Source organism: Papilio polytes, unplaced genomic scaffold (genome assembly GCF_000836215.1).
Source record: "Papilio polytes unplaced genomic scaffold, Ppol_1.0 DF823935.1, whole genome shotgun sequence".
NCBI classification, from domain to species: domain Eukaryota; kingdom Metazoa; phylum Arthropoda; class Insecta; order Lepidoptera; family Papilionidae; genus Papilio; species Papilio polytes.
Genome location: NW_013525269.1, coordinates 897,181 through 915,542, shown reverse-complemented (window position 1 = coordinate 915,542; position 18,362 = coordinate 897,181). Strand labels below are relative to the sequence as shown.

The 18,362-nt window shown below is 31.2% G+C and overlaps 1 protein-coding gene across 2 annotated transcripts; it reads right to left on the bottom strand.

The window, feature by feature from the left end:
* Positions 1-11,972: 11,972 nt before the first annotated feature.
* Positions 11,973-18,256, bottom strand: LOC106101941. Of its 2 annotated transcripts, XM_013281329.1 has the most exons (5): positions 18,145-18,256; positions 17,618-18,070; positions 16,016-17,456; positions 15,497-15,646; positions 11,973-15,301 (listed from the first exon to the last, which is right to left on the bottom strand). In XM_013281329.1, exons 2-5 carry the CDS (start codon positions 17,994-17,996, stop codon positions 12,109-12,111), a joined length of 5,163 nt encoding a protein of 1,720 aa, XP_013136783.1. In that variant the 5' UTR covers positions 17,997-18,070; positions 18,145-18,256; the 3' UTR covers positions 11,973-12,108. The 2 variants fall into 2 exon arrangements, with proteins under 2 accessions (XP_013136783.1, XP_013136782.1); XM_013281328.1 differs by having other exon boundaries at positions 15,497-17,456.
* Between the last annotated feature and the right edge of the window lie 106 nt (positions 18,257-18,362).

The following is an 18,362-nucleotide window of genomic DNA, read 5'->3' as shown; positions in this document are numbered from 1 at the left end:
ATGTTTCATGAACGATCGAAATCACAAGATACTGTCATATTTTAATCTGTGTTAAATTTAAATTATATACTCTGTGGTGAAATCAATCGTTCTATAGTTCCGAAAACTTATTTAGCCCGGTGAGAATGGCGCTGTTATCGCAGTTTGTTACAAAATATACTATGTTATACGAGTGTTAGTTCTTTTATTGTCACTTTTATCACCGTGCCAAATAAATTTGTCGCACTATAAATTAAAACATCACTAACCCGGCAGCACTTATAATACTAATACACGTGGTGGAGGATTGAGTCACGTTTTAGCTTAGATTTATTACGCACTAATTGATTGGCAATTGTATAGAAAGTAACACTAAAAAAATTACAATGTATAATCTATGAAAATACCATAGATTAAATATTCTATGGTATTATAATATCATAGATTATTTAAATTATAGATGTAAAATGTTGGTAAAAAATCTGTAATTATTTATAGTCTTTTTGTCATTATTTAATTTCACAATAATATAAGAAAAATATCGTTTTTACAGCCAATCTTTAAGGCGTAATTTATCTAAAGCATCACTTTGCATTATTCAAAAGCTTTTAATACCTAAACGAGTAGATATTAACGGTAAATTGACTACATGCTAAACACTATGGTATCATAGACTATAGTGACCATAGAGTAAATTTCTACCTATCGTTAGTCTTTACAGAATATTGCAAACTGCCTAATGTTTAGTCTATGAAACTTTATATTTCAGTGTATTGCAAAATTAATGCTATCTTTTTTTTTTTGGACGCTGCTTTCATGGTGGATGGTATAGTTGCACTTAAAAGAACGTGTAGAAAAAGATTATAAATGATTAAGATGCCGCATAAATATATATTCAATCGCTTCGAGGTTTTATAACAGTTTTGACGCTAGCTTTTAGATATTTACCGGTTAATAAATGTTGATGGTGCTTCCATTTATGAAGTGCGATATATCAATGTGGCTCAGAACGTTTTTTAAACCAATTTATAATAGTTTTTTTTGGTTAAATAGTGATGTTCAAATGATTAAAAAAAAATTTGTTCAACTAGCAATATGTAATTCCTTGTAATCGAAAAATTATAGATCCTATTCAAAACATATTTTTAAAATCATTCCATCGTTGTAGTTAACATTTCTTTATTTTTGTATTACTATATTTCAAAATATTAATGGCAACACTATATCTTGCTATTGGCTCATTGAATTGAAATGTAAAAATGTAACAACTAGTAATTAAAATATTTTAATATGTGCGTTTTAAAAGTATTAGTAGATATCTATATTTAAATAGATGACAGTTTCTTGAATTAATTCAATCAATTAGTTATTTTATTTTTCTTTCGAATGCTCTTGGAATTATTAGAAATGGCAACACTTTTTAAATCTCAGCAGTTAATACTAGTGTGAACACTTTTTTTAGTGTATCGGTATGGTCAAATCTAATAGATTGATTATTGGGTTCGACTGTTATCTGAGCCATAATTTTAGATAACAAATATTTGAGGATTATAAAAGAAAATACGCTTTAATTCATTTTTAACAAGGCATACCAATGTTGCCAGATTAAAAATTTCATTCAGTGGTGGACTTGAAGTATGCCTAGTTACCAAAAATGGTTCAAAGCGTAATTGCCTTTATACCCCTCATTTTAAACCACTCATTTAAATGTTCGTTGAAAATGTTAACATGTTTGGATAGTACAAATTGATATAAAAACTAGGTTATTTTTAAAATACGTTATTTAATATACCCTGTGGTTTTAGCTAAACAAGCATTTGATATTGTGTGTGTTTTATAGTTAAAGTTTTGTAATGCGCATGTATTTTTAATAACGTTTAAATTTTATAGTTCATTGTTAGTCGAAATGCTAACGCAATAGGCAGATGGGAATGTCATGGCAATATTTAAAAAACTCCACGTTTGTTAAAAAAAAACTAGTATTTTTTTTATAACATATGGTGGCAAACGAGCAAGAGGCCACCTGAATCACTGAAACCACCGAAATAGAAACCGATCGCTGCAATTGCAGATGCGTTGCCTACCCTTATTTGACGGAGGAGGAGACGCATATAAAGAGGACATTTCCCCTTCCTATGCGTCTCCTCCACCGTCAAATTCACTTTTCCTTCCCATCCTTTCCTCATAAGAAAAGGGCGGAAAGGGAAAGGGACTAAAATTAGGCCTCCGGCACCACACTTATCAGACTGTACTCGGAATTGCGTTCACTTCAAGCCTGTTTTCTGTGTGGTCGCGGTATTACACTGGGCGAGTTGGCCAATTCGTGCGAAGATGTTAAAGCGGGCTCGACCGCTGTTAAATATAGCCTTTGTTACTCAGTCATGATGTAGCTTTCTAAAATGCTGAACGGATTTCGGTGAAATTTGGCACAGATGTAGAGGGTAGTCTGGAAGAACACATAGGCTACTCACTTTTTTAATTCCACGCGGACGGAGTTGAGAGCGAAAGCTAGTTATTTGATAAATAGAACAAAGAAAATCTTACTTAAAATAGCTTAACAAATTCAGCTTGCAAGTTTATTTCATAAATATTTCATGACATTTCCATAAACTTTATTAGTCATATAAACTTATCAGAGGGTTTATCAGAAACATTTAAGGAAACATCAGAACATTTAACGTATTCTCAGGGCCCGTCTCACTACTGGCTGATAGAGGCACAGATAGCTTAAAAATGACGTCACCGTCAGATAAGGCAACGAAATCCTATATTTCCATCACATGTTTTACACGTTGGATTGTTAAAAGACAATTTACAATTTGATTGGACAGGTCCTAAATGTAAGACATTTTTATTAGATTGCTACAGCGCCCCTATCGATCTTTAAATACACCAACAAATAAAGTAGATGATAAAATGCGTTCTTGCAACTGTTACAGGAAAGTTCATGATAAACCCACAGATAAGCTTATCGCGCTGACGTGTTGTTTCAAACTCGGTCTGAATTCTCAAATTCATATTAAAATCATCGATTTCGACCAAATAATGTTGATATTCTCGTGATAGTTTGTTTGAAAATAAAAGGTTGTCAAAAGAAAGCAATTCGTCGTTCGCTTATCAAATATATACCGCTTCTTCGTGTGTTGATGTTTATATTGTAATATATAGTGGAGATCTGTAAGTATTTTATTTATTTGAAAGTAAAACATAATGGAAATTATGCGCAAGCTACCTTGTAGTACATGTCATATATTCAAAACAGTGTGTAAAATACTTGTCAACTCATATTAAAAAAAAAAAAATATGGTATGCAGTGATAACGTAGCTTTGTAATGGTGAAAGAATTTTTAAAATTGGCCCAGTACCTTTTGAGTTATTTCAATACATGCAAAAATACAAAATTTTTCTCTTTATAATATTAATATTGATTACGTACTAAATAAAATTAAGTAATATCTGGGTATCCTTCGGATAGCAGATTTTATTAATACATATTTTTAACACTTGAATTAATGAAACGAATAACATTTGATTAATGTTTAATTCTAAAATACTTACAGATCAATAAAAATAACTGTGGGGTTTCACTGTCGTAACACTCGTGTAAGAATTTAATTTCGTCACTCTCATTCTTTTTGAAATGAACAAAGATAGCAATATTTTCTATTACAAGTGTTTCGCCAGCATAATTTCACGGTTAGATCTTATAACGAAGACTATAAAATACTATTTCAATAATGTTATCAAATTTTATGAAATCTGAAAGTCTCTGATATTCTTACTGATAAAATATTTTGTATTAAATATATACATTTTGTCTTAAAGCGGTCGCATACCTTTGACTAAACTATCGCAGAACAGTTGTGCGATTGTCGATTATTTCGCAGCCAATTCAACTGTTTAGTTGCACAACTCAAATCGAGTAGTGTGCGCACCTCCATATAAGTTTACAGGAATCAAAACGAGACTAAAAGTAATCAGATAGCAGCAACCGATCAAGCCGAGGTTCGGCCCTATTGGGCACCCTTGAATCGGAATGCTAAACGCGTATTGAGTGACAGCCCAAGCCAAGGTCCTAGGCACAAGGTCCTCGGGGGCCCTTGTGCCTAGTCACTCCATGGAGCATCCAACGAAGCGATCTAAGAACTCGGTGGTCTCCCAATCTGGTAATTATAAAGAAGTAACGGCTCGTGTCAGCTCCTGAGAAAGCCCTCGAGCTTAGTTACTCATAAACGAAGTTTAGGCTAAGCGCCATCAGCGCTCGGCTACCTCCAGCCCGGTGAATCTGTAAATGCCTCTTCAAGGCAAACAGTGGCCATTCGGTCTCAAAAAAAGCGAGATTAAAAAGTTGTGCGAAGTTTAGTCAAAGGTGTGCGCGCTCTGATTTTTATAGCAAACAATAATTATGGTCTTCGTTTTAAGAAAAACCGGTTTCAACTGGTAACCGGTCTGTTAATATTGTTATAACAGTATCAATATGACATTGTATATTACGTTGTTGTTAACTTTATAAGTCAAATGAAATGTAGAATAAACATTTGAACAAAAATATGTTTAAATTTTCAGCTATTCAAGAAAAATCCTTTAAAAAGTATTAACACCCTAAAAATTAAAACTCCAAAATGGCGGATCCGTTTTGACAGCTGTCATGTTTAATTATTAAGGGCCTGTCCCACCAAATTGTAAATCGTCTTATAATAATCCAACGTGTGAAATATGTGATAAAAATATCAGAATTTGTTCCCTTATCTGACAATGACGAAATTTTTGTCCTATCTCAGCCTCTATCAGCCAGTGGTGGGACAGGCCCTAAATTTTTATTTCAACAATCAAGGAGAAATCAGATTACTAATATCGATAAATTATATTTTTAATGTTGAAATTTAGATAATTTCAATTGGCGTGACTCGGTTTTTTTAAATATATTTTTATAGATATCATTACGGCCGTGTTAACCTTTCTAGAGTACCATAGATATGTAATCTATAGATACCTGAATAAAACAAAGAAGAAACAAGACCTTTCACATTTTTTAAGGGTAAATTCCTTCAGTACCGTAATTTACATTACAAAATCAATTAAGACTTGAAAAAACACTATCTAGAGGTTACATATCTGATGTTCACAGTTTTTCGACGAAAATCCACAATAATTTAAACTTCGCATTTATTATTTAGATTCATTACATTGCTATCTACTTTTAATTATATTTCTACCATTTCTTGCATCATTTCATCAATAATAGAAAATATAAAATATCTAAATTAAACGTCATCAACTCTATAGCACGATATTAGAAAGCTTTTTAAAGCTTGATAGCTGCTTGGCATTAAAAAAGTATTTAAAAAAATAACTATACGATGAAAAGGTAAGGTCCTATATTTTAATCTTTAACTAATACATGGTTTAATAAAAAAAAATATATAGAGATGTTGAGGATTGTATATATTTTATTTAGTTTTCAAGATTCATGACAAATATGAAGAGCAATGGCGGTTGTTTATTTAATTTTCAATTAATTTTCTTTAATAATAATCACATTTTGATTTAAAATTTAATTAAGTTTGCTTGGAAATATGATTTACAATTATTATATTTTTTGACGTCGAGGCTCCTCCTATAGAATTACTAAAGATTCTTTTATAGTTTACTATGCTCTCGCCCGCGTAGAATTAAAAAAAAATGTAAGTAGCATATGTGTACTCCAGACGTTACCCTACATCTATGTCAAATTTTATCGATATCCGTTTAGTAGTTAAACTCTAACAAACATCCATCTAAACTTTCGCATTTATTATATTAGTAAAATTAACAGTCTTAATTATTTTAAGCTATCGTATATTAAATAAAAATACTTTTCATAACAGGTAGAAATCACTCATCTAACATCAGAGACGTCAAATATAACGATATCAACGTATGAAGTTCATCAACAAATGCAGCAATTGCAGATTGAGAAGAAGCAATGTTGAATTGAAGATATGTTACGTTTAATACGCAGGATGTTCTTGTAAGGCTTTTGGATGTGTGCGTGTTTGTTGGTATAGCTTTGCGTTATACTGTACGGTAAAGTTAAGACCGTAGAATGCGGTAATTTTCCAGTGTTATTGATATAATGCGATGTTCATTGTAGTTTTGGTATTCATACTGTTAAATTTTATTTTTCAAAATAAAAGTAAAGTGAAAATTGCGGTTTCAAAAGTATTAAAGGTATTATCTGATGAGAAAAAACACTTAAAAAATGTATTATTTAACCATCGAATATCTTTAGTTTTTTTTCGTTAACAAATGATTTTTTGCCAAATTCTATGCTCAATTATTGGAAAAAGTGCGTGTGTAATTTAAGTGAATCTTTGTATAACCATTGTATCTGCTATATTTAGGGCCTGTCCCACTACTGGCTGATAGAGGCTCAGATAGCTTAAAGTTACGTCACTGTCTGATAGAGTACCAAAATCCGATATATTCATCACATATTTTATACACGTTGGGTTGTTATCAGACAATTTACAAGAATTCGATATTGACTCTTAATTTTAATAAAATTGTATGCTTCTATGCTGCTATCGATTTTAATCCATTGTTTATTGGGAATAATCAATAACATTTTATATTTAACGACACTATAATTATTCGATATTTAACCAGTAATAAAACTTGATATCAATTTAATTTAATTATTAAAAAAAACAGCGTGTTTTTTTTTAATTTTTTGTATCTATCTCTCTATTTTAGTAACCTTATGGGTGCTTTGCTAATAATTAAGTATGTATATGTATGAAAATGTAATTTTGTCATAGAATCTCATTCAAAGCCGCTATTGACTAACTCATTTTTTTTTTCTTTTTAAAATTACGATTTGGGCAACTATTCTGATTAACGTAAAGATCTAGAAAAAATTCTTAAAAATATCGTATTAGTTTTTAGAATCATCTATTGTTTGAATGATCTGTTTTTTTTATAAATCGTTATTTTTGTATATTAGCAAGCATGAGAATCTGGTAATTGTGATAGAATCTTATTGACATTTTTTTATTATGAGACAGTAACGACTTGAAATTACATAGTTTTTACACATTCATTCCTTTTTTTACGTCAGCGATTGCGTAATATTTAAGTAATGTATAAAAAGGGTAGATATCCTACTGCCATAAAATTTTAAAAGTAAGTTATTTATTGTAGTCATATTTTTAAAGTCATTTTTTATGACAAGTGGTGTTTTTTTGCTCATTATAATCAGTGGCCATATTTTTTTTTAAATTTCCCTTAGATATAGACTGATTTTTTCATTTCGTAACAGCGAATCTTATCACTCTGAATACCTTTTTTTAGTCAATTAGTTTTAAGATAATCGCCATAATACCTGTAATCTCTCCTTGCTTTAATTTTATTGTCGAATTTTTATTTTTTAAGATTTTTTTTAGTTATAAGTAGGAAAATTTTCTGACCTTTTGTATTTTCTATGCGTCATGTTTAAGCATCTAAAATATCTTAAAACATATTGATATTGTATTTACGGTTCGCATTTACAATAACTATATTCGCTTGAAATATTACAGTTTGTACTTTAGTAGATATAGCCGTTCGCTACATTTTACTATGATGTCTCTGTTCCATTAAAAAATACTGGCAGGTGTTCAACACTTTTTCTTCTTTAAAAAAACATAACATATTTTACTATTGTATACTTCAGCTATCTTAAAGTCCAGTCGTAAGTCAGCAGTTTCGGAAAATACAAACAAAAAATTAAAAATATACTTGCTGGTTTGAGTTACGGCAAATAAGTATAATATATTTGGATTATATTTTTTAAGTACTATGATATGTTAAAGAAAAAAAATCGTGTTTTTTTTAATTCCAGTAGACTTTAACATTTTGTTTATTGCTGAGCAGAGACAATCGTGGACATATTTTTGATGACGTTAAAACTGTTGTTATTATGTATTGTACAGCATTTTGTACTGTCTTGTTGAACGTTGCTAGGGCTATAAATCTGTAATCAATCTATTTGTACTGTGGAGAAAGGTACTTATCTGTATATCGAGAAGATATTGTAATAAAAATGTCAAATACATTTTTGTGTTTTATTTCAATCATTTTATCCTTCCAAAAAAAAATTTAAAAAGTTTTTTTTCTTTTTTTTTTCTTTTCATTTTTTCTTTGCACTGTATTACACTTTAGTTAAGTTTTATAACACGCTAGATATTATGGGAATTGTTACTTACGTGTTTTTGTATGTTTCACGTTTTTTTTTTTTGAGTTTTGTGCTAACACAGGTTTTTGTGGTTGCTGTTTTACCATTGTGAGGTAAGATTTTGTCTGTGTTTGCATGTTTTTAATGAGTTTTATTGTTTTATTTTATTTATTATTCTAAATTAATTTTTGAAAGTCATTCCAGAGATACAGTAATCACCTTTAGACTTTTTTTACAAAATGATAAGATAATTTATTGCATTAAAATTTTTTATAGAGAAAAAAAGAAAAAAAAATTTTATCATTACAATATTGTAAAGCTTGTTTAAATATAAATATGAGACATGTGTAACAAAAATACAAACATATGTTTTTGCCAAATTATTTTTTAAATATTTTTTGACTTCTCTATGAAAACTGCATGTCCCATATATTTTTGCTATAAAATGAATATAACAATTCTTGATATCTAATACTTGTTTTTTTTTTTTACAGACGAGATTATAATATGGATGAAAAGAAAATATACCAAAGAAGATAAAATATCCGGTAGATAATGTGTAAAATATTTTATTGTTATTTCTAGATTAAGATTTATTAAACATCACAATGGTCAAATGAACTAGAGTAGTGAAAAATAAATAAGTGAACAAACTCTGTACGGTGCAAAAACATATTTTTGTATACTGTTAGCTAAGGGCCTGTCCCATCAAATTGTAAATTGTCTGATAACAACGTGTAAAATATATGATGGAAATATCGGATTTTGTTACCTTATCTGACAGAGACCTTATTTTAAGGTATCTGAGAATCTATCAGCCAGTGGTGGGACAGGCCCTAAGTGTGCAAACACATAAGTAGAAAAACTGCGAAACGAAAAATCTTAGATGTTCAACATTTTTACCTATTTTTGGTAAGATAAATTAAACGAAACAATTTTATTTATCAGAATGATATAATATTGAACAAATTCCTTTCTCTACTAATCTTCATTTATAATTACTGTTCTTTTATTATCTATTGTTTCTTTTATTAGATAACTAGCTTTCGCCCGCGAATCCCTCCGGTGAAATTAAAAAAAAAACAAAACCAACTGGCCTATGTGTTCCATACTAGTATAGTTCCAGATTATCCTCTACATCAATGCTAAATTTCAACGAGATCCGTTCAGTAGAGAAGGATACAAACTAATAAACATCCATCAGTCTAAGCTTTCGCATTTAGTATTTTTTTTACAATCAGTTATTAAACCTTTTAATAACACAAACCTGTATAACCTTAATTTTGTCAACTGGCTGTACCGGCGTAAACCGGTTTATTGCGTTATCGCCAATCGCCAGTGGTTACGCACACATATGTCGTGTTGTACTAGTGCGTCCGCGCGGCTTTGACTCTGTATAGTTTATCTACTTATGTAGTATCTGGATTTACTACTTTGTGTTGAATCGTCGGGTTAATGGATTATTTCCAACCGTCTCCCAGCTCTGTCCTCAGGTGGAGGCAGATGAGAATAAATAGTTTCATCCGTCCCACCTTTTGCGACATAGGGACGGTTGTATCTTGTTTTATTTCATAACGGTTCTATCTGTCACCTTATTAGTGATAGTGGGACTAAAAGGTGGGACGGATGAAACTTTTTATTCTCACGTGGGGACAGAGCGGTTCGGAATAATTTGATTTAATTAAGTATTTTTGCATCAAACTGCAACTAGTGTAGTCGAGTGTTGCGTCTTGCAGCCATTCTTTACCTTCTTATATTTTGATTGGTGGTTTATTTAGGTTCAAATAGCGTTAAAAAAAAGGTTGGGTTGCTGAATTTGTGTGCTATTGTTCAACTTTTTTAAAAAGTTTTTAAAAATAATGACATTTTGTCTTTGTTGCATTTATTAGAATTATGTAAATATAATTTGTTAGATTTTGTATGCAGTGTACTTGTTTTTTTGTATTATTTTATATCCGTCCAATTTTTATATGAATTCCTTTCACTTTTAAGGGTAAAGTGAATTGTGAATCGTAACTATTATGTAATAATCTTTCGATGTTTGCAATTAGATCATGATTGTGGTCAAAAGTTAGTTTTTCTAATTTAATATAATAGAAAATATAACTAAACCAAGCAATACAATACCTTTTGTGATAGAAGTAATGTCTACAATTTCATCTACATTTAATATCCCAGTAATATCTAAAACTAGCTGTTCCCGTGCGATTACATCAGCATAAAATTATTTTATTATTTACATGTGTCAAATTGTCAATTGCAAATGTCAAAATGACATGACATGACAAAACTTGGCAATCTTGCTTACTTGATGTTGGCAGCAACTTATGGTCTCTTTCCCACGTTAGGGTTTATATCCAAAATATTTACCCCTAAGTTTAATGGCGTGAAAATGTATAGCCTAAAGCGTGACGTAAGTTTAGGGCTTTTTATTATAGAAATAATTATTCAAAAATATGTTGTAATTGCTGACATCTTAGGCAACAAATAAGTGTGAGTTTACGCTTTATTATAATAGTATAGATTGCTATAAAAATTCAGTCAAAATTCTTTAAAGAAGTCATACCAATTTGTTTAATAAGCTACAATTACAGTTTAAAAAAAATGAACTGAAAGGTTTTTATTTTCGCATCCCTTAGTTGGTTTTTTAAATGTTGAAATTTCAGTATTAATATAAAAGCGTACCATGTGTATGTTTTATTTAAACGTTAGTTTCTACTGCCAAAAGATTCCAAAGAATTGTTGTCTCTTTCAATGTGAAAAAGCTGTAATATCAATGTGTTTGTATTAATGAGCAGTGGACCTGTAGCACTGATCTGTACTAAATGGATAGGTCATTGTTTAGGAATGACGGAATGCTAAGTTTCGCCTGTAAATTTGAGATGATTTATTCTATACTCGCTGTTCTCGTACGGCTTCATCCGCATAAAGTTATAAAAAATTTTTTGCTCACAATTGTCAAATTCTCAATTGCAAATGTCAAAATTACCGTTACCATAATAACTTTGCTTTCTTTATGTTGGCAGCTTGTAGTTTATAGTCCCTTTCCCACATAAATGTTTTTTCCCGTAAATAACCCCCTAAATTTAGTAGCGTGAAAATATATAGCCTAAAGGGTGTCGTAAGTGATTATTATTAAAGAAAGAATTATTCAAAAAATGATGTGATTGCTGACATCCTACGCCACGAAGTAATGTGTGTTTACGCTTTATCATATTAGTATAGAAGTATAGATTACTAGTGTGTATCTTCAACACCGCAAACAGCAACAGTCAGCGCCAAAATGACGAAAATCAGGCACACATGTCTGTATGTCCATTTATGTAGGTCAGTGATCTATAGTAAATTGATGATTGGAAAATAGTTGCTGCTATAGTGTAGGTTAAATGTTACCGCCTTTTTTAATTTTATGATGAATACAAATGATTGAGTGTGAATAAAGAAATGATGAAAGAATTCGATTGTTTTATTTGTTCACCAAGAAGTTGTTAAAAATGAATCCTAATCGGATTTTATTTTAGTCCACTTTCCTTTCCACCCTTTTCTTAAGAGGAATGGATGGGAAAGAAAAGTCGATTTGACTTTATGTGGGTCTCCTCCTCCATCAATGAAGGGTAGGCAACACATCTGCAATTGCGGATGTTTATGGGCAGCGGTTGCTTTCCATTTCCATGGATTCAGGTGGCCACTTACTCGTTTGCCACCTTGTTTTAAAAAAAAATCACACTAATCTTATTGTATGGACACTTTTATTAACAATATGACTATAAAAACTTCAAAACAAAAACAAATTTTTAATAAACTAAAATGGTGTCTAAAGTTGACTATTTTAACGTTATATGTGTACATAATGGAATATTTATACTAGACAATACTCGACAAAACAAGAAAATAGATATATGAAATTAATTCCTTGATGGGCATGTGTAATTTGTTTATATAATCAAAGCATTTTCTACGTCACTTTTAAATTTAGGTAACTTAACTAACGATTTCGATTTATTTGAAAAATCCGTTGAATTATACATTTCAAACACGGCTTTTTTCATTTCCGTCAATTGGAATATATCGAACATTTCTTTCCGGTTACAAGTTTCTTCAAGCCCAGTTTCATGGCAACTGATGCATTTCTCTTCCAGAAATTTCGAACTCACTATTGTTATTTTCCTTTCATCGCTAATACAAAACATGCCTTTATTTAATCTATGTATTTTCAATTTACTCAAATTTATATTGTCATGTTTGGATTTTTGATTTTTTTTACCATCTGTCTGTGTTGCGTTTTTACATTTCTGTTTTAAACAATTTAATTCACATCGTCTATCTATATTGTACTTTGATAAAGTGTACAAAAAATCTAAATTATCATTTTCATCTAAAAATTGATTCAATTTTTTCATATTTTCAACACGACGATGATAATTCTCACTATTGCGTACAGATCGACGCGCTTGTCTTCTCCTGATGTCAGTGAGGCCCAGTTTTGTTGCGAGAATTTTAGTATGCTTTCTTTTCTCATATTTCGTACTATAGGAAGAGTTGGATTTTTTATGTCTATCTTTTGTTTCAACAGTAAAGAGGTAGTTATTTACATTACTCTTAGGTCTTACTCGAACCACGCTATCGAAATGACAGTAACCATATGAACTTGTAGCATTAAGGAAATGTGAATACAATGTTGATGCTTTGATTTCTTTTGACAATCTGTTAACGTTTTGATCGATAACATTTCTGTTACTATAATCCATTGTAGGCATCACACTTGAACCTTTTCGCTTTTCCTTTTTAATTCCCTTGTTAAAATCTTTCGCACAGTCTACAATTTTTTGTAAAACTCTATTCTTTAAATGTTTGTAATTGGACATTTGTTTTGTTAAACTGTAACGTCGATATGGTCTAAGAGTTGCGCTGCTGTAGTAAAGTTTTTCGTTCTTTATTTTTTTCGTACGATGTTTCGATTTGCGACTGTTTGTTTTGCTGTTATAAAATTGAATCTTTCCATTACTACGATTATCGCTTATTTCGTTACTGTTCATATTAATGTTCTTTTGAAAATCTGACTCGCTCATAATGGTGCCTTTGTTATTCGAATGCAATATTGTATAATTTTCTTTAGATGCGATACTTTTGATGTGATTAACAGACTTTGTCAAGTCTATTGTAAATTTATGCACCGAATAAGCATAATTATTAACAGCTTTGATTGTTTCCGATGAAATACTTTGAAGTCTTTCTGTTATTTTTTTAGAGTTGATGGAAATATTACTATTGCCTTTAAGATCTTTCCTTTTATTTGATTCGTCATTTTTGCAGTTTTTAATCAAAATTTTTACATTCATGCAATTTTTACTGTTTTTGCGTAGAATTGAATTTGCAGACTCGTTTTGAAATAAATACACCTCTTTGTTTTTACTGTTGATGTCGCTATCTCTTTCACAAAGATTAATTCTATTATCTTTTAGGATTCTATCTTTACTATCTTTAATGTTTACGATCATAGCTCTATCTTCGCCATGCTTACATCTTATTTTGAACACTATCTCTATAAAGTCACAGTCGCTTTTGTCATTACCTGGATCATCGTTGCATGTGTCGATACCGAGGCAAATTCTCTTTCCAGATTCTGATGTTATTGGAGGATTAGGATCGATTTCTATATTTTTTCTAATAACACATGGTGTCATTTTGTTTTTATTGACAATTTCTTTGTTATTCTCATCATTATCTATCTCTTTGTTAACTACGATGTTTTTAATTTCTTTGTTAGTATTTTTGCTGACTGTAGAGTTTGTGTGTGGACATTTGTGTGTTAATCCGGTTGTTTCTTTACTCGATAACTTTGTCGTATTGTCGGTCGAGTCACCATTGTTACACTCGATCGCGTCACCTGCAGTCCAACAAGCCCTTGACACATTTTTCCTAACTGGCTGCTTTTTAAAATGTAGTCCTATTAGCTTTCCTCTTCTGTTCATATCCAAATCTGTTCCAGGTGCTCCACATGATTTATCTTCAACAGAAGTAGGTAATGTAGAAAGTTTTTGAACGTCAGTGGTGATAGCACACTTTTTATATTCTGATTTAATCTGATCTCTTAAATTCGGGTCCGAATGACGACATTTTGAATTTTGACTATTTTTAACAGATTCCTCTGAAGACTTTTTATCTGTGACAAACTTACGACATATGCTGTGATATTTATTTTTTATTAGACTGCTCGGCTTGAAATAATCGGAGAAGAATCCTGATTTTGTGTCATTAATTTTTTCACAAGTTTTTCTATCTTCGTCTTGTGTATCGCAACACAAATGCTTTTTCCAATTTGTAATACAGCTGTCAGTATTACTTAGTAGATTTTCTTTGGAGGCGCTTTTCAAACATTTGACTTCAGCATTTTCGCATGGATTGTTCGTCATACCTGAACTAGTCGCTGTGATAGCAATGTTTTGACGAGTTGGTTTTTTTTCTAGTCTCGGATAAAGTCTGCCTGCGATTCTGCCTGTTTGCATAGAATCGGAGACGTGACAAGAAGACGATAAACATTGTAAATTCTTCTTCCTTATATCATTTTCTTTCAGTATTGATTTCGACTCCTTGTCAACTTCATAATTAGATATTGTAACGCGTTTTTTGTTTGGCTTAAGGGATATAAGTTTTCTAAAATGTTTTGATTTTGTTGAACTCGACAACGAAACGGAGAGTTCGTCGTGTTTCCATCTTCCTTTGTTGCTGTCGGAGTATAGTTTTCTTTTCTTACACACTTCTAATGAATCTTTCGGCGTGATTCGAATTCCAATGTTATTGGTTAGATAATCGTTATTGTGACTCTTCAGTAAAGATTTTTTACGCTTGTCTTTTCCACATTTTCCGAATGTTTCACATGATGACACTAGTGTTGTATACTGGATGTCATCGGTCATATTTGAGTAGGATTTTAAATTTATATCTTTATGCGTATGCGGATTATAGGATGGCTGTAAGTTTGTGTCGCTGATACACCATAAATCTAAATCTAATGGATTCCAGTTATGATATAGTTTCTGTAGATAAACATCTGAAGCTTTATACGTCTTTGGCAGTAAATACACCGTACCCTCCAAATCATCTCCACTTTCAGTACTTATGTCGTATCTGAAAAGCAAAAATTAATTTACAAGTACAAATGCAGTTTATGGCATTCACTATAGAAGTTAGCTTTCTTAATATGGATTGGAATAAAGCAGGTTTTGACATTATTTACTCATAAAAATCACCGAAAAAAAAATTGATATCCAGAATTGAACATGAACAATTATTTATACGTCTAGTAAATTCGTGAAGACTTACACTGGATAGTTTATTTTTTCTAAATTCTTTTGTGTGGCAATTTCTATTCCAACAGCATTACACGTTTTGGTAGCGTCTATTTCATTGTCCTGTAATATATCAGCACTGTAGGATCTTTTAACTTTTTTTAATTCCTCTGTATCGTTAAACCTGCAATTTGTAATATCTTTCATGCAACTTTCACTTGTTATTTTATCACATGTTTCTTTTTCTACGTTCTGCTTAAATGTAGTCACTGTACTTTGTCGCGGTGTTTCGTAATCAATTATTTTGCATACTTCTTCATTACTTTGCATCGCGAAAGATTGATGGATAAGTTCACTCATGCACCCTAAGGATATGTCAACCTTGACACTTTTAGGCTTTGATGTCATTTTGTCATTAATATTCGTATCGTTGTTTGGAACATCATTTTTAGTACTCGTGTCTTTACATTCAAAATATTTATTAAGTTCGCTATTTTTCTTTTTGTTAAATTTATCTGTTCTAGCATTCCAATATATTTTAGGTTTAACTAACCTATCCAATATGGTTTTCGTTAACATCCAAGCTTGAATATATTGATTTGAAAAGTTAATAAATGGGCTTTTATTTACTTTGTGCAATGAAGAATTATTTGTGACTGTGGGGGTCGTGGTTAACTGTACATCTGTATCGGAAGAACTGTTCTCTCCAATATCAGTAGAGCTACTCTCGACACTACTACTGTATTGTGTACTAATTTTTTTTCTAGGCTCATCTGATTTCGTTAAAAAATTTCTTATCCATGCATTTAATAACTTATCTTCATATTTAAGACGAAATTTTTGTATTGCATTTGTATTATAGTCTTGTGATAATAATCCTTTTCCAATCTGTACCGACATTCCTTCTCGTACCTCACATCTTCCTGTCATCACATCAGTTCTCGATCTTGGCACAGCCTTTACTTTCTTTTTAAAGAAGCGGAATTTTTTCCCTTCCTTTTTAACCGATGATTTAGTTTTTAAAAGTTTAGAAAATTTCACGCTAGCCTCAGATTTCTTCTTGCTTTCGGTACATTTAATTTTGCTTTTCTTATGTGATCCGCCATCAACGCTTACCTTCCTTCCCCATAATTTAAACCTTCCTTTAGTTTGATGGTCACTATCAACATCTGAACGACGCCAATAAGAACTCTTTTGGAGTTTTGCAGTGCTTTTCTTCTTACCTTTCTCCTTCTGTCGAGCGTCGGAATAGTCACTTGTAATCGGACTGATTAATTTTTTGTCATTAATTTCTGGCAATGAAGCTCCGTCTGAATCAACAGAGATATCTTTATATTTAGGTTCATTAGTTGGGCTTGAAGATTTTGACATGTTCTTTTTTAATTCCTCTTTAAGCGTCATATCACGCCTTAACGCTTCAAAACGTCGTAACAAAGAATCGCTATTTGCAGCCGAAATTTTATTATTGCACGAACAGTCTTTAGATTGATTTGAAAATATCTTTCTATATTCTCTTTCGAGCTTGTTTTCCATGGGATCGATTGTAGCTGTGCTTAATGTTGCATTACATGGCTTGTCTAAGTTATAAACATGTTGCACTAAGGAATCCAGTGAAGATCCAGTACCCATTTTGTTACTTAAAATCCTTGACATTTCTACCGAAAGTTCTACTTCAGATTTTAGGGGTTTACCATTCTCTAATATTTCCGTATTTGTGGCTAGTTCTTTAAATATTTTGATTTTTGTAGATTTCTCTATCTCTTTTGTACCCATTTGTGTACTGGCGTTTACCTGATTGTGTACTGAAGGAGTAGTGTTCACATTATGTTCCAAGTCTTGTTTGCGAAAAAAGGTAGTCAATGGATTCGTATAATTGGATTTTTTTCTGACAAGAGGCGACAGCTTTTTATTTAGCAAATGTTTTTTATTTGCGACTCTTTCTACAACATTTCTGGTTGTTTTGTGAGTTAGGTCATTGAAGTGGTGACATTTTGCTGAAACAAAAACACAGTTAAATAAAATATCTTATCCTTAATAAATACTATTCAGTGGTTATGACAACATTTGTTATTCGAATTCACATTAATTTTAAACTTTCAAGAGTATTAAGCTTTCAAGAATCTACGTAGAAAAAGAACAGAAGTAAATAACATACGGTAATCATTGATAGATGTGCCAACAGCTCTCTCCTCAGTCTGGGGCACGTAAATCCTCTTTGCTTTCCTTCGTTGGTATGCCTTAACATTCCCTACACCAATATCAGTAACCTTCGGTGGCATTTGCTTCAGTTTAGTGGTAAAATAACTAGCCTCTTGATATTTCCCGAGGGAATCTCGACACGAACAGGTTAAGTGACTCCAATTGCTGACATTTTGTAAGTCGAGATCTTTAAAATTATAATTATAGCCCAAAGGCGTCTGTTTTACATGAGTTCTTGCATTTTCAGGATAATAATGGTAACAATAATTTCGATCTTCAACTATAGCACTTCGTATGTCACGTTTCGTAACATTTATGGCTTTGTTTCTTTTCATTTCTTCTTATATATCATTATTTCTTCATTTCTTTTCATTTTGGTACTTATTTACCTTAACCGTATGACTTTTAACTGGAAGAAAAATTCGATTGCACTAAGATTTACTACTTGTTCGTAGATTATACATCTCTTGTTCTATAACTCACCTATTTTGATATACATAAGCACAGTAACATTACTTATTACATGAAATTACTTTTAATTTTCTATTTTTGCTGTACCCAAAAATTTTCACTGCTAATTTATATTTCTATTATTTTATGTCATTATTCTGTCATTGTGGATTGTCATATTCTGTAAAATTTCTTCCTTTATCTCTTTTACTGCCAGAACTATTATTGTCTATGACATCGTTTGGATGACA